Genomic DNA, 17,316 nt, shown 5'->3' on the forward strand with positions numbered 1-17,316 from the left:
TTTCCTCATCTGGAAACAGAACAATTGTTCTGAAATTAACCCTGTCAGGTCTTCACGGCCATCACAGTAATAGGCACACATTCTAATTTGGTCCTTGGATCGTATTTCTTGTCGGTATTTTAGTTTTAAATAGGCATCTAAGTCTATGCCTCCACCAATCTCCTAATTTTGAAACCCCTTTCTGCCCTTTTGGTTTCTAGTTCTTCCATGACAGAGCTATCCAAAGGGAGTATAGGATTTCTCCAACAAAGCGTAATTCACTTCATAGGCCACGGCGGAAATCTGACCCCCTCACCACAATCAACAAGAATCAAGCCATTAGGACTCTCAGAAAGTTGCTAATCACTCCTTTTTACCCTCTGGATCAGAGAGCAACTCGGAACTTACCCCTCCTTCCAGAGGGCTTGCTATCCACCCAAGTTCTCCCTGAACAGATCTGGAATCCAATAAGGTAACTGCAAGAAAACAAAGAAAAATGGATTAATTTCCAATTGCACAAAAAGCCAATACTACAAAAACCATTTGCCTGAGCGTTTCCATATGTGCTGGGGGTGTGCATATCCAACTCTGATCAAAACTAAACTCGGTCTCACTTATGTAAATAATCATTACTTACTTGATCTTCTCCCCTCTTTAAATCTGCACGTTCTTATTTATTTAACTTGCTTAGCATTTAAAATTCCATCCCAGGACTGAGCTGATTCATTTTCTAAAAAGGATGAATAGAGAATCTCAAGTACAATTCAAAAAATAAATATATCTATGTAGGGCAGTTACACGCCAGAGCAAAATCAGCATTCATCTCTGTCTGGTATCTACGAGAGTTATTTGTTTTTGCAAGTTTCAGATGACCACATAACTCATCATCATGGTGACAGAACCACAAGTGAATTCTAACAGAGAGTACTCAAAGGGTCATGAAAAGGCTCTCTCCTCTACAATTTCTTTTTTCCCTCCCCCACCAAATAAAGAGGCCCTGGATGTGGTTTCTGTTGCTTTTTTTTAAATATCAAAGTTTTAGAAACTGGTAATGGCAGACCTATAGAATTCTCTTAGAATGCCAACACACTGGAATATTCTCTTCCCCAGGTCTTTTGGAGGCCAACCAGAGACGCAGTCCTCAGCTTAGGAGGAAATCACTGGTTTGAATTTTAGGTGAAGGAGTGCTGCCTAACAGATTTCGTGTTAGTGCTGCATCTAAGCGTGGGTGTCAGAGCTCAGGGAACAGGGAGGACAGCTACAGAGCTGCTATCCCCCACCCAGGCTGGAACTGTCCTAGGCACCGAGGACACTGAAAAGGACATAATGGATTCCTAACCTCTCCACATTCCCTTTCCCACCGACATCTACAGGCCTGGGGGTCGAAAGGCCCATCTCAAAGGAACCACTGGGTTATTAATTTGATCAGTGAGGCTGGCTCTTTAGGCTGGGGGAGGGGTGGGAATGGGGAGCCCTCATCCTTGCTCCTGGGCACTCAGACTCTCCATCTCACCGCTAGGCCCCTAAATTCTGCCCACCTTCCCTCATTTCATGCCCAAGCCAAAGGAGTTAAAAACAGCCGCTTTCTCCTGGTTTTCCCGGGGATCCTGAATTCCTAGGGTCTCTTAATTATTTTAAAATGTAGAGCCTTCCCTGGGTTGCTCCCGCCCGGAGTTGCGCCCCCCTCTCCTCATTCCCTCTTCTCGGTCCCTAGAGAAAAGCCCGCTACATCCATTTGGATTTATGTAAGGTGGATTAGGGACACAAAGGGAACAATAAGACCCAATTTACAAAAAAAGGGAGGGAGTAGAAAGGGAGGGTAAAAGGGAGAAAAGGAAACGTGATGGGAATAAAAAGCAACAAAATGAATTAATTTTTAGGGGGGAGGAGGGGCCGGAGGGGGGGAGACACCCCCCCTTCGTTCTATATCAGCCTACAGCTCCATCAACACCGTTTTTGTCTAACGCTCCCAAGTTTTCCTTCCAAAAGAAAAGGCAAGAAAGGGGAGGGGGGAAAAAAGGAAAGAAAAGAAGAAAGAAAGGAAAAGAAAAAAAAAAATCTCCGTTAAGTCTGGTACCAGAGAGGTCTTGAGGGACGTCCTAACAAGTGTGAGAAGTAGTCAGGAGAAATCGAGATCCATGATTCCACTAAAAGAAATGACCCTGGGGACCGAGGGACCGCAGCGACCGAGGTGGCACCAGAAGCCAGTTAGAAGGAAGGGATCAAGGGGGTGGGAGAGCGCCCCTTTCCTCCCAGTGTCTGCCGGCAGGTGTGTGAATCTCTCCCAGCCTCCGTCTGGCGAGCTCCGGGTACCGGCTGCCCAGCCAAGGCTAAGTTGGTTTTTGGCTCCCTCCTTCGGAACAGGGAAAATGATAGATTGCGCAGGGATGCATGGACGGATTCTGGAGAGATGGACGCCTGAATAGATGGATGGATGGATAGATGAATAGGGGAGGGAGCGGGGCGGGGGGGCTGCTGTGAAAGACTCGACGAGAGGGGTGCAAGGCTACATGCACGCTGACTTGGGCACAAGGAGCACCGAACACAGGCGCACACAATCAGGGCACTCACGCATAGGCAGGCACACAATCGTCCGCGTCCACGCGGGCACCCGCGCACCCACATACAAGCATTTGCGCGCGCGCGTACATACACAGATTCACACACACACACACACACATTCAATTCGCCTTTCTCTGAGATCATCAGAAACTAAATGATCAACACGCGCCTCCTCTACACAGAAACACCACACACAATCTTTCTAGCACGTCCGAAGAGAGGCGCAGAAAACAGCACCCAGAAGGGTCCGGTCGGTCCGCGCGTTCCATCCAAACTAACCAAGTGTATAGTTCTGGGGACAAAAAGCAACAACTACTACGTTCAACTTGGCAGCGGGCCCCAGGTCTGCGGGGTGATCAGAAGAGAGTGGGGCCCCGTAGGCCGGCGTTCGCACACCCGGAGCGCGCGGCTCGGCGGGGAGAAAGGTGTCTGACGCCGGGTGCTACAGAAACCAGGTCACTGGCGACCTGCGAGCGGCGCCACGACCGCTGTGCGGCTGAGGCCCCGCAGCCGGGTCCCAGGAAGCCCAGGGCTCGGGAAACTTCGCAGAAACCTGAGCTCCAAGGCTTTCGCATGAACCCGGGAGCACCAACAAGCACTCACTTAGCTCCAGGCTTCCGTTCCCCCCCTTGACCGGGGCTGGGTTGGGAGCTGTGGTAGGGAGAGCTAGTTCCAAATATATATATATGTATGTATTTTTTAATCCTGGCGTTGGCTCTCGTGTATCCCCTGGGGCGCCCGGAGCTGGCCTCGCCGGAGGATGCTGATAAACTTTGTCCTTTTGCTACAAACTTGGGTAGCCCTGCCGAATGCACGGTCACCTCCGGGGAAGGCTGCCCGGAAGCTTCCCCACTCCCCTTCGCGGATACCCTCGTTCCGGCCCCCTTCTCCGGAATCGGGGCGCACCGCTCACGCCGGGATCCCCTCATAATCTCCGGCTTCGCAGTCCCGGGGACCATTCACCCGCAGATCCACCTCTCTGCCCGGGACCGCAGAAGGACCGCCTCGTTCTTACCTTCATTTGCGGGGTACACCCTGGAACCGGTGACAGCGTCGCAAATCCCAAAGAGAAACGAAAAGAGGACGAAATAGAAAATCCCAGCCATGGTTCGTCGGTGCCAACGCTGCTCCTGCCGCTTCTATCCCAGTGGAATAAATGCTTAAGTTAGGAGTGCAGCAGGCTGAAGACATTGCCAAAGGGGTGGGCCCAGCCCGTGACGTTCACCCGCCAGTCCGGCGCCCGCGGCCAATAGTGGCGCAGACGGGACGGCCCCGCCCCGCCCCACTGAGCAGAGCCCGCCCCTAGGCCCCGCCCCCTCCGGGCTCTGTGGGGCGCGCCGTCTCCCCGCGCCTCTGGGGCACAGCTCTGCGGGGTTCCCGCCCCCGCCAGAGGGAGACGGCGTGGTCCCCGGACCTCACCACAGGGGTCCAGCCCTTGGGCAGCGGAAGGAGCTTCGAAGACTGAATTGACTGGGGGGAATCCGAGGAAGATTGGCAACCCCCTCAACAACCCCCCCGCCCCGGCCACGGGCGATTTGAGATGGAGGAAAAGGTTCTTTTACTGCAATAAAATAAGTATAAAGTTGACCTGCCTCTTTGCTGTTGCTCTTTTCTGAGGGTCGAAGCGTTGGCGTCTCGCGCGCCCGAGCTGGCGCACAGCCTCTGCCTCCCTCAGCTACCTTGCCCTGTTTGTGTCTTGATGGCGCATCTCCAAATGAAACGCTCTTTGGGGGAGTTCTGTGGTTTGATTATGTCTTTCTTCCCTGGCTCCCCAGCTGCCTGGAGAGCAGGGACCTAATCGGTCCCCAAAGTCCAGGGCAGCTCCCGGCAGGAGGGAAGCCTCAGTCACCGTCTCCAGAGACGGAACCAGTGACTTTCTAGCAACGGAGAAGAGCACTCTGGTTGCACCTCGCGTTCACGCAGCGCGTCTTTCCCAGGCCCCGGGACAGGACTTCCCATCGCGCCAAGACTCCCCGACAAGGCCCGGCCTGAGCTGCAGGGAACCGACTGCGTGTTTCCCGGGGGTCGTCGCAGGAACCTGGCCTGGTCAATCCCGGGCGCCGGGGCAGAAGCGAAGGGCGTTAAGCGGGAGCGGGGATACCTGCTGCTGCCCAGACCCCTCAGGTGCGGACTCGGAGGCTGCCCGGCGCGGTTGCTGCAGCTCTGCGCTCCGACGGCTCCCGGGCGCTGCTGGAGACCGCTCTCCGCGCACTGGGCGCGGTGGCGGACGGCAGAAGCGGCAGAAATCCTCGTAGCTGCCCCCACCCAGGCGCCGAGAGTGTCACTGTCAACCTCCGAGGACGTAGGCCCCACTGGGCCTTGGTCTGTCCCCAGATGTCCCGGCTGCGAGAGCAGCCACCTGAGCGCTGCCCGGCGACTGTAACGCTGCTGGAGTCCCGGGGACCGACACCGGACGCTCCTCGGAGCGTTTCTCCCGACGTTGAAAGGGGCCTGATTCCTGACTTGGCCTCCCCCTTCCTTCCCCCCCACCCCAGGCCGCCCCTCCTCTCTCTCCCTCCAGGGTAGGACCGGGTTTTTCTCCGGAGCCAGGATCCCAGCGGGTGGGCGACCGCGGGGAGAGGAAGCGTCTTTCCCGCTCCTGGGGCGGCTCATCGTGAGGCAACCGCGCCACCTGCCGGCTAGACGGGGGAGTGAGCGGCCCCTGACGAAGGGCGAGCGGACAAAGGCTGCAACCCGCAACCCGCAGAGCGAAGGTGTCCCTGGGGCATCTTTTCATCCGCCCTCCCACGACCCGCACACCCTAGCCACTCCTGCGGGGAGTGGCGGGCGGTGGTGCAGAGAACCCAAGAGTCGTGCTTCTAGCCAGCTGGGTTACAGAAAATGGAACCAGAACGGGTTTCAAGGAGAAACTCATAGTCAACATCCCCAGGGCTGCCTGAGTAGCCGCTGTCCCGACGCGGGGGGTGGGGGTGGGGGATCCTAGATAAAACAAGAGGGGTAGGGCGGTGTAGAGGAGAGAGTGGATTGGGGCCACGGTTTCAGGTCCTTGGTCCCCGCAGCCCATCGTGCCTCCTGCGTGGCTGGAGAGCCGCACCCTAGCAAACCCGAAACCCGGCAACTTTGATTAGAGAGCACTTGGCCAGGCTGAGCTGTAGCTGTGTGAGTCCGGTGGCCTGGGGGACAGCTTGTGCGGGGAGCCCCAAGTGTTTTGGCTTCTCAGCGAAAGACTTCCTAAAATGTCACAGTCTGAGGAGGTGGATTTCAGTTATTGTAGCTACTGTTTTCACACAAGTAAAAAGGGGGGAAATCACACGGGGGGGGGATTTATATGTATGTGTATGTATCAATTATTTAAGTAACTGCACTAAGTCCCTTTAAGGGATTCACTTCTAGCTTCTTTTCGTGTGTCTTTCCTGAGCTTTATCGGAAAAGACGATGAAATATTGGTCCCCGTCATTTGGCACAACGACTGGGGAGAGGAAAGAGAAATTTGAATTCTGTCTAAAACAATTTTAAAACAATAGGTACAGGTTCCCTCTCTGCACGTGTTTGAGTTGTATGTGGTGGAATGGGAAATTGACTGCCCGCCTCCTTAAAAACAGTGAAATTTCTAGAACATGTACCATGTTTCCCCTCCTGGGATATGCACGCTGAATATTAAAGTCTTTGCAGCCACAGCGGCCTGAGAGCAAGGCTTCATTGGCTAGGGTACATTCAGTGACTCCCCCTTTTTGCTTCCCATTTCCCTTTTCAGACCCCAAAGCAACACAATAACCTGGAGAACCAAAAGGCAAGAAATGCGAACTTGGAAAACTGAACTGTAACTTCCTCTTTAAAGAATTTCTGAGATGAATATCAGAAATGAACTACTGAAAATTCTGTCCACTGTAACTACCTAGAGGAAAAGTTCTCTGACCTAACAGGCATGGTTCCTCTCCAAAACAGGGCAAAGTGAAAAAATAAAGATGGCGGCCAGTCCATCGTCAGTGTAGAACTCCCCCACCCCCACTTTACTGGAAAACACCTAAGAATTTCCAAGCATTTGAGAGAATTTACAACACATCAATAACTCACTGGTGTCATGAGCATACAATAGAATCCCATAATCTCAAAAAGTACCTAAAACCACCTTCTTTTAAAATAAATTAGCGTGGCTCCATCAGTTAAGCATCTGCCTTCAGCTCAGGTCATGATCCCAGGGTCCTCGGATCGAGTCCCACATCTGGCTCCCTGCTTAGCGGGGGGCCTGCTTCTCCCTCTTCCTCTGCCCCGCCCCCAGCTTGTGCTCTCTCTGGCTCACTCTCTCTCTCAAATAAATAAATAAAATCTCATTAAAAAAAGAAATAAAATAAATTAGCTTGACTCCAGAGTAAAACACCCTAAATGCTGTGAGAATTCGAGACTATTTTGAATCCCTTAAGAGATGTGTCAAAATATATGCGCTTATAAGCTTAATGAAAATAGTAATCCAATATCTCAAAAATTTGGATAGGTTTTTTTTCCTTTGTGTACAGTGCCTACCACAAAGACTGGGCTTCCAAGTACATCTTAAATGCTAAGTTGAATTAAGGTTGATTTTCAGAGATCTATTTAATTTTAAAATAGCACCAAGTATCCAAGAGTTTCTGCCTCTCAGTGGAGGGCCAGTTTCACCAAAGTGGTGAGAAGAGGACCTTTGACCTGTGGACAAGTAAGCAATGACAGAATTCTTCAAAGACCAGGATAACAACAAGAGGACGAATCCACACTGCCTTTTCCTGAACACTCTGCTCGATTTTTTTTTTTTTTTTAGCGGTTTTATACCTTTATTTGACCATCAGCAATTAGTTCTCGTCCACATTAACTGTCTGTAGATTTTTAAAAGTGGTGACAGGTACATAGGTAACCAGTGTGTAGAGCTTGTTTGGTGAATCTTCATCCTCATTACGTTTTCTAGACAACCGCACACGGATACGGTATGGAACATTCCTTATTCCTTTGGCCCAGACGGCTTTGTTGAGCCTGGTGTCGATGCGCACATCAGGAGTTCCCATCTCCTTCATGGCAAATTTCCGGATCTCTTTGAGTGCCCGAGGGGCACGCTTCTTGAAACCCACTCCATGGATACGCTTGTGAATGTTGATGGTGTATTCTCTGGTCACTACTTCGTTGATGGCAGAACGGCCCTTCTTCTTCTCGCCACCCTTCTTCGCGGGAGCCATTCTGCCGGGGCCTGGTTGGAAAGCTCTGCTCGATTTTTTGAGCGAGTTTAGCTGGACTTCCCTGGACATAAGTCTTGTTATCAATGAATGGAACCCCCAACAGTACTGCAAGGACTCTACCATTGCCAGGAGCAGGAATTTCAAGACAGACATCTAGCTGGTCTTTTACCAGCTGTGTGTCTTTGGGTGAGTTATTTAACCTCTCTGAGATATGGTTTCCTCATGTGTGAATTGTAGTTACGTGATTCTTCTAAAACTTGAATGAATTTTGTAGAGCACCTGGTGTCGTGCCTGGCACGTGGTAGGAAGTTATCACTCTCAAATAATATTCCACTAATAACTATGTAACAGTTAATCGCTTAGTATTAATCATTTAATATCACCAATTTCATATCAATAATTGAATGTTATTAAGTGAGAAATCGTGTGTTGAGCTTGAAGCTTCCTTTCCACGAGGAAACTGGGCACTGGGATTTATGTCTTGTGCCCCATGAGAGGAGGATGCTTTATTTTACCAACTCCTAGAGTCAGGAGGGAAGTAAATTCCAGATTCTTCCCTTCTTTCATTGCTGATTTGTCACAGCTTACCCTCAACTCATATCCCTAGATGGTACAGTTGGATTTGAACCTGGAGGTAGTACTTCTCTCCAAATTTAATAGTTTCAAAAAACGATTAAGTGAAACAAGGTGCAGAGAACCCAAAATCCCACAGCTAAATCAAAATGTTGGTGGTCAGGAATGACCAAAGCTCTGTCTGTTGAATGACATAGTTACCTTGGTCAGGAAGAAACTCCTGACCCGAAGCCACCTGAAATATTGTAACCTGAAACAACATTTGGTGAGCCTCCTAAAGCTTCCAGAAAAACTTTTTGGAGACTTCATCCTTTGATGTCCAGGCTTTGATGCTATTTCTGGTGCAAATAAGAAGCAGGACTCTTGCTAGCCCTTGACAACTGAGCAGAAAAATGGCCACAGAGCTCAGGTCCTGACGAGTCAGAAGAGTGAGGGCAAGACACAGGAAAAAAGCCTTCCCGAGTCACTGAGATGGAAAAGGACAAAGAGTTCTCCAGGAAGAAGGCTTTTCTAAAACTTTGGCTTTGTACCTGAGTTTCAATTCAGTTCTAGCAAACATTTGTCAAGCTCCTACTGTATACCAAACACCACATGTTTAATGTGTCAAAAGTTTCTTCTCAGCCCTGACCATGCATGACACCTACCCCCCCGGGGATGTGGGGGCTGAGCAGAAATCATTGGGAACATTCTGTCATCCTTGGGGCCGTCAAGAGGGAGCTAGAGAGAGAGGAAGACACTCAGCTCAGGCCTGGGGCAACTCTAGACCCCCAAAACTAAACATTTTGTAGAGACAATGGACCTTTCTTCAAGAGAATTTGAAGGAGGTCATTTGCATCTGGGTCTTGGCTGCATTGGGAACATGAGTTAAATATTGAAACTATTTTATTTCGTAGGCATGAAAGAAAATGCTGTTTACTTGGAACCCTTCAATACGACACCTATAAAATACTGTTCACTTGCTCTAACTCAGAATACCAACATAAGGCTTCAAGTTACGGCGATTAAATACTTTACTATTTAATAGCCATATTGATTTATGACCTTTAAAAAAACTTTTGGAATGATAGTTGTTTTATAATGAAAAACTAATATTTTATAATGTATATGTGAAAAACAAACTGGTATAACTTTTTTAGCCATTTTTAGAAGAGAAATAATTATCTGGTTAGAGAACTAATTTATTTATTTATTTATTTATTTTAAAGATTTTATTTATTTATTTGACAGAGATAGAGACAGCCAGCGAGAGAGGGAACACAGGCAGGGGGAGTGGGAGAGGAGGAAGCAGCCTCCCAGCGGAGGAGCCTGATGTGGGGCTCGATCCCATAACGCTGGGATTACGCCCTGAGCCGAAGGCAGACGCTTAACCGCTGTGCCACCCAGGAGCCCTGAGAACTAATTTATAGAATTGCAAGAACCCTCTTTTTTTTTTTTTCCTGATAAACAATGTGTAATCTCAATGAAAGGCTGTAAGAAAAAGAACATAACCATGAACATACTTTCCGATTTAATGTGTAATGAGAATGTAAGTTTGGGAAACCTAACTTTTCTTTTCCCCATCGTGGCCTAAAGCATTTAGCAAGTCTTTATGTCCCAAGCACTTGTTTTGTAATTTCAAAAGCTCTCCGAATATTCTAACGATGTCTAAAATGACAGATAATGTATTTCCTTGTGTACAACATATGTCCTGTAAATGCTTGTTTAAATAATGGTAACTTATAAGTGTATTTACAGTGGAAATGTTACTTTGGAAATTACATTTATATATTATTTCTGTAACCTAATCATTTATGCCATGTAGTAAATAGGAAAAGCCTTTTCTCTGCAAAAGATTATATCTCTTGACTCCAATCAAAGAGGCTAAGAGGAACCTCAGTCAAAACCCTGAGAAACCTAAGGACACCCCTTCCTGGATCACGTACTACTTGGCTTACATTGTAAATTAATGAAACCTTATTGAAATCAATTGAACATAAATAAAGTCCCTCTATAAAGAAATACCAAAGTGAGATTCATGAACATTGTTTAGTTAGAACTAGTGTTATTGGGGGAGCATTCTGAATGTATGACGTGGAAAAACAATGAAGAATTTCTATAAAAAAATGCTAATCCAGGAGCGTATGCATAACGTGCTATACGATGCAGGAAAACATATACTATCTTCCACTAAGTTATACGTAGAATCACTTTTTCTTAGACCTTGACTATCTGCACAAATGAACTGGTGTGAATTCAGGCAAACAATGAGTTATTTGAAGTAGGGAGGTAAAAGAATTCAGTTAGTAACAGATCATTTGGCTGAAAGTGGCATTTAAAGTCTATCAATTCAGGGGCGCCTGGGTGGCACAGCGGTTAAGCGTCTGCCTTCGGCTCAGAGCGTGATCCCGGTGTTATGGGATCGAGCCCCACATCAGGCTCCTCGGCTATGAGCCTGCTTCTTCCTCTCCCACTCCCCCTGCTTGTGTTTCCTCTCTCGCTGGCTGTCTCTATCTCTGTCGAATAAATAAAGAAAATCTTTAAAAAAAAATAAAAATAAAATAAAATGGTGACTCTGTACGCAAGCAGCTTTCTGAAAACAGCACCCTTAACCATCTCTAGCTGGATTGGGGATGGAGTTGGTGCCAATTTGGAATAGATCTTCTGTATAGAACATCAGTACATTGTAAATATGATAGGGTTTATCGCCTGAGATTTGATGCTTCACTCTGATATTCAGGATTAACATGTGGGATAATTAATACATATCGTCATTTTTTATATGTCATCACTTTTAAGTATGCCACCTTTATCTCTTGCAGCTCTGAATTAAAACCAATTTGAATCAAAACATGCACAGGTGATTATGAGAAAGATTCCAACATACATTAACTTTAAGAGTAAGGTCCCATTGCTGCAACTTCAACCTGCCTATTTATATTGCATTAGACACCTATCAGAGGTAATTGAACATTGGCAGGATATTAATCAAGTCTGTTCCATTAAATGGTCAGTTGACTTCAGCTCAGTAAAGCTGGGCCCCATTTCCTCTCTGTGTCTCATTATGTTCTCATCTGAAACTTTTATAGTTTTCAGTCCGATTGTTATCATTTAAAGTACTTTGATAAATGCCTTCTTGGACCCATACTGCTTAGCAGGCCACCCTGGTTAAGTTACTCACAGAACTTAATTCGCAAATGCAGAAATCACCGCAAAGCTAATAAGAAAATTTAGGATGCTTTGGGCCTTTCCACTTACAGTTGTCTTTAGCAATAGACTTCTTGTGCCACTTTACAATATGTATATATGTGTTACAGATTTACTTATAAACCTGGGTGCTGTTTTAAAAACCTGGCTTCGATTAAAAATAAGATTAGCTGGTTTTAAAGCTCCTAAAGCCTTCTAAGACTGGACAGGCCTGTGATTTAGAACCTTCCTCTTGCTGTGTTCCGATTGAATCTGCTCGGCTCTCTGTTTTTTTTCATGTCCACCTACACGCAGCTGTCCATCTTCCTGCAAAACCTTTTTGCTGTCAGTCAAGTGACAGCCTTGGATAGAAGCTTTGTGTACCAAGGCCTCCTGAGGCCCAGCACCACATTTAGATGGAAAAGTGTAGGGGGATATAACCAATTCTTCTCGGAGAGCTGGGGGTGGGAGGGTACCGGTGGGGGAGTTTAGGTCCACAGCCCTTCAGAAACTGCTTTCTCAAACACACCCAAAAATGCAAACACGTATACCAAACCCCCACATCTGTAGCCCAGCACCAACGTGATGTAAAAATCACCCCGGGAGGGCAGCATTCCAAGGCTTGCGGATACAAAGAATAAAGCACCCAATTTATGGGGGGGGGGGTTGGAATCCAAGAATAGACAGTGTCTCTCCTAGTGTGAGTGATCACATGTGTCTAGCTTCCCGTTTCTTGGACTGACTGATTCTTAGCTGACTTGTAAGTACCAACATCTCTTCATCAAAATTGCCTGGGAATATTTGTTTTTGCTAATGGGAGAGTAACTGGAGGGATGTTCTGCTTATGACTCTGTGCGGCTTGCATCTGTACAATTTAATGTCTTCGTATTGGAAGGAGGTCGTATCCGATAATATGAAGCCACACTATGGAGACATTTCTGTTTGTACAGTAGATTACTTCCCTGAAAAGTCAGATAGATCATTAGCATAAATTGAAACGTTGATCTCTAGAAAGACAGCCTGAATTAAGATGTAGGCCTTATTTTAATTACTTTGTTTTTATTTGGTGCCATCTGCATTCTGATTGTAAGAGTCTCTTAAATTTGACATTACTTTCCTGATCCGCTAAAACTGCAGGATCTTTAAACAAAATGTTCCAGGTTTATGTTAAAACCACTGGGAGCCCTGATAGTCTCTAAAAATAAGCAGATTAATTTTCACCTTGTCTTGGGAAATGAAATATAGTTGTCTGTGTTTCAGTTAAGGTGCATGTCACCCAAAGATTGTATATGTTATACTGTCATAATGTATTGTACTTTACTTGTTGTATTAGCTACATTCAAGTTTTACTGTGTTCTGATTTTTATTTTTTGTTTTATTGGAGGGAAGAAGATATAAAAGTAAAAAAAGTGTGAATGATATAAATGTGAATATTCTAGTTTAATGTCCTATGCATAAATTGTTTTGCTGTCTGGGAGCATTGTTGCTTGTAACAATTGGGGTTCTCTTCTACCAGGCAAGAGTATAGCCAATAAACCTGAGTAAATAACTTTATAACCCTGGAGTTTATTTGGGATGTGAACACAGATGCTTGGCAAATCCATGGGGAATGCTCGGCAAATGTTTGATTCACCAGTGCCTTAAACCTGTTGAGTGTAAAGCTAATAATTGCCAAGAAAATAATTTTGTGATTCTTTTTTTTGTCTAAACATAGTTAATCTTTAAAAACAGTCCTTCCTCTGGCATGTGTATAAAACATAGAACAAGTTTAAATGTAAAGAATTCTGGGATATTATGCACACACAAAGACCTGAAGAGTAGCAAAGATAGCAGCCTTTAACTTTGAAAATTAAAGCCCTATTATTGATTATTCTCAGTTTACATAGATCTTTTTCAAAGATAATGTACCTGTGTGTAATTCTGTAATATGTTCTGTACCTCAGGTCCCGATAAAATACACATGCATAATTTAAATCTAATATCACTTAGAGTTCAACTTTTTTGACAGTTGATTAATTTTCAGAATGATGAAATTGGTGAGAACAAATGAAGTAATACTGGGAATTAATATTTTAAAGCTCTGAGAAGCCCCAATAAATTACACGTGGTTGTAGATGGAAAGAAAGCTTTTAGTAAATTGTCTTCCTAGTATGATAATGCCAAAAATAATATTGTTCTTTAGAACTCAATTTGGGTTGATTTGGTATATTTCAATACAAAGTGTACCTGGAGATTATCTGTACACGTATGACACACATACACGCACATGCGTAGGCGCAAACTCGCACAAACCCGGAAATACTCTAGGTACGCCACTGAGGTTCATGATCTCTAAAGAATATACCTTCATGTAATACCATCTCACCTTCTAACTCAGAATAAAAACAATTTATATGGGGACGTGGGGGAGGGATGGTTGAGTGTTAAAGAAAAAAATAAACTCCTTAAACATCGACATCTGTATAAAATCGCCTCTTTAAACCTCAAAATAAGTTATTGATTTTCTCTTTTAAGTCCCTAATATTGAATTTCTCCTTAATTCTTTTTTCACCATAGAACACATACATTTTTCCTTTTATGTTCGGTGTATTTAATTTGGAAATAATAACCATAAAAGATGAATTTCAGTAGGTAGTCATACTGTGCATGGAGGGGTGTTTTCTTATACGGGTATTCATAACGAAATCAGGGTGTAATTAATTTATGAAATAAAATTGAGCCAGCTGATGGTAAACATTTTCCTGAAACTTTTGAAGCTTTACTTCTTCTTTGTGACCCCATAAGATTTGCATTGACTCTCTTTATGAGGCCCGTTCATTACGGCCATTTGGGGAATAGATGTAGATTTTCACACAATTAGTTGCTTGCTGCCAAACCAAAGTGAATGGCCTTATGTTGTACCATATTGGACAAATGTGCCCACTTCTGTAAACAGAGGATCTAATTACATTCCCCATTGTCTCCACAGTCAACTTGGTGATTTCAGGAGCTTGAAGGCTGTCCCCAAAAGCCACTGACATTGGCTTTTTTGCTAGCTGATTATTTGCTCCCAACAAAGAGAGGAATAAAACCCCAACACACACAAATAGCTTAGCTGGTTAGTTGTTAGTGCGCTTAGAAGCTCGATGGCTTAGAAAGTTCAAATTGGTGATTAAAATGAGACTTAGAGAAACGAATGCTTTAAAATCATTTCCCCTTGTTCCCACTTTTTTTCAGGAATCAAAGGTAACTCAGAATTTGTTGACCTTTTGAAACTATTGTCAGAATTAAGCATTGTACAAAATCTGTCTCCGTGGTAAGGCAGAGTAGACCCACATACAGATTCAACATGCAAGGTTCCGACCATTTGAGAGTAACCTTGACTAACAATGGCGTGTGATTTCTAACTTCACTGAGACACAAATTTAAATTATGCACTTTCTAGCTAAAGCAGGAGAAGGTGCCATTTACTTAAAGGACACTAACTGTCCCTCTGGCGTTCAGCATCAGGTCAGTTCTCATGTTTTCTGTTCCTCATCTCAAACCCAATCATTGTCTTTATGTTTATCACATTCTAGGAGAGAAATGCCTGCCCTAGTGAGAGTCTCAGTCTCTTCATCTGTAAAATGGAGCTAATAAAAAAAAAGAGCTAATAACAGTGTCTGCTTCGGGATTGTTACAGGGATGAAGTGAGATATTCTACATACTGCCATAAACAGAGGTCTGACACAAAATAATTGTTTGTTGTTAAAAGTATTGTATCTCAACTTGGTGTTCAGTGACTGAGGTGCTAGACATTTGTGGTAAGCCATTTTTTAAAATTCCGCTGTATTTTTATCATTGAATTTAATTGTCTAGATGTTTTTAAAGAGCCTCACAAGTACTTCTCTGCCAGTGATTCCTATTTCAATTGGTTATCAGTCTTAAATTCAGAGTTGGACTTACTTTGAGTCCACCATGAATTGTCTTCCTCCCATGTACCAGCTCTTGCCGGGATTAATCCGTTTTTATATTTAGATAATTTATATGTTAGGCTTCCTCTGTTGCAGTATGTGTTTGCACGAGTACAAACTGCTTTTTTGCTTTACTATTACAAAGGGTGAGCCATAACTTTTTTTCCTATACCTGAAATTTACATCGAAATGCAGCTCTCAGTCAAAAGTGCTCTCTCTCAAACACAGATGACCAAATCTTAATTAGTAGACTGTGGAATCTGTTTTTAATATACACAAAACAGACCATGGAAATCAAACAATTTAGCCCAGGGGGCTACAAACACATGTCAAACAATGAATGGAATGCCATCTTAGAAAGCGAGAATCCTGGATTGTTTGACATTGGATAAGCATCGTCTCTCTGGAAGCCTCAGTTTCCAATCTAGATCACCGTGATGGTTCCTTTAAACTCTAAAATAATATAATCCTAGTTCTGGCAACTTTCATACTTTTTCTTTGGGGAAGAATAAAGCTTCATATTCAATCACTTCAAAATAATTACCTACTATTCATAAACAAAGCAAGCATCCAGTGGGTTACATGCAACTGGATGTTTTGGGTGTAAATCCTTTTATTTTTTGTAAAAATTCCGTAAGGAGAATAGTTAAAACCTATTTTGTGGTTTACATAAAAAAAGCTGTGGTTTCCAAAATTACATAATTCAAAACTCAACCATATGAGAGAAAGACATGAAATGCTCCATATAGTTAACTTCTGTTATCATGTTAACCTTTATTGTGTTTATGAATGCAGGCTTATGAATCCATAACTCTCACAGTTAGAGGGTCTTCATAAATAAAACAACCCACTTAGAGCTGCATGTTTCAAAAAGCAAGGCAACAAGCAAGCCAACAGATGGATGCATTTTTAATTAGTCAATCCACTGCTATCTTTTGGTTAGAAAATTTTCTTGCAGGTTGTACAAAATCTTTCATTGGGTGCAAAAATAAGGACAATCTTGGAATGACACGTTTCCTGAAAGAATTATAAATTTCAATACTTTGATAACCTATTCAGATAGTGTATAGGGATAAATTAAACTAAATTATTGGTGGAGAAACAAATCAAACAAAATAATTTGAGGTTATTGTAAATCTGAGACATGAATAAAATTAACAGCAATATCCAGTTTCTTTTATGTTTTTACTGATTTTAACTGAGTTAAGTAAACCAGTATAATCCGATTCAATTCAAGGCTGTTTTTGCCATGTTATAAAGAAAGAAGCTACAATATTATGCTCCAATTTTTAATTTGCATTATCCTGACAAATAATTTTGGAAAAAGATGCTCTTTGTTTTTGAAAAATTGCTACAAAAATGAGAAGATAATATTTATCAAAAGAAGCCAGATGCAAAATTGTGCAAGGTTTTCAGCGATTATATTGGATGATTCCCAATTTTAAATGCTGTCTTTTCTAAGAAGAAAAAAAAAAAAAGTCTATCAGATTATCTCTTCATATGCACAAAGTAAAAAGGAATGGAGAAATAAAGTAATTATTTCCATAATTCGGGCACTTAAAACTTTCTCCTAAAATACCCAAATGATTGATATGATAATTTTGACTGAATCAGTCAAATTACTCTTTCAGAGTTTGCCTTCTCATTTCATGAGTAGATACAATCTAAGTGTGGATGTAACATTTATAAATGCAGAACCCTAAACTCATAGGTTACAGTAACTTTCAAGATTCAACCAATTACATATAATCATTTACCTTTTGGCAACATAGATAGTGACAATTAATCAATCTTCTTCTTCAAAAGCACCTATTGAGAACTTTTCCTCTGGGACTTTGGAGCATCGTCATACAAAAGAGTTCCACCTACGACATTAGACCCTTATCACCATACAGCTATTGTCAACCACTGTGGAGTGTCCATATACAAAATATAGGTGGCGAGGT

The 17,316-nt window shown here is 43.9% G+C and overlaps 2 protein-coding genes across 4 annotated transcripts in view; both read right to left on the reverse strand.

Moving 5' to 3' along the window:
• The window catches only part of EPHA4 (EPH receptor A4), a 142,251-nt gene extending 138,558 nt beyond the window's left edge, over positions 1-3,693 (reverse strand). For all 3 annotated transcript variants that reach the window (XM_087863885.1, XM_087863891.1, XM_045775331.2), the window contains exons 1-2: positions 3,557-3,693; positions 388-455 (exon numbers count right to left, since the gene is read on the reverse strand). In XM_087863885.1, the coding sequence (XP_087720011.1) occupies positions 388-455; positions 3,557-3,647 (159 nt within the window). In that variant the 5' untranslated portion in view covers positions 3,648-3,693. The remainder of the gene's footprint in view (positions 1-387; positions 456-3,556) is intronic.
• A 3,583-nt stretch (positions 3,694-7,276) lies between these two features.
• Positions 7,277-7,721, reverse strand: LOC123778104 (large ribosomal subunit protein eL31). Its single transcript, XM_045775309.2, has one exon. It carries the CDS (start codon positions 7,701-7,703, stop codon positions 7,326-7,328), a length of 378 nt encoding a protein of 125 aa, XP_045631265.1. The 5' UTR covers positions 7,704-7,721; the 3' UTR covers positions 7,277-7,325.
• Positions 7,722-17,316: the final 9,595 nt, after the last annotated feature.

The sequence above is a fragment of the Ursus americanus genome, chromosome 1, assembly GCF_024610735.1.
Source record: "Ursus americanus isolate L20-20 chromosome 1, mUrsAme1.1.p, whole genome shotgun sequence".
NCBI lineage: Eukaryota > Metazoa > Chordata > Mammalia > Carnivora > Ursidae > Ursus > Ursus americanus.

Bases quoted from the DNA above. Each gene is read 5' to 3' on its own strand.
- LOC123778104 (XM_045775309.2), bottom strand. From the start codon at position 7,703: ATGGCTCCCGCGAAGAAGGGTGGCGAGAAGAAGAAGGGCCGTTCTGCC.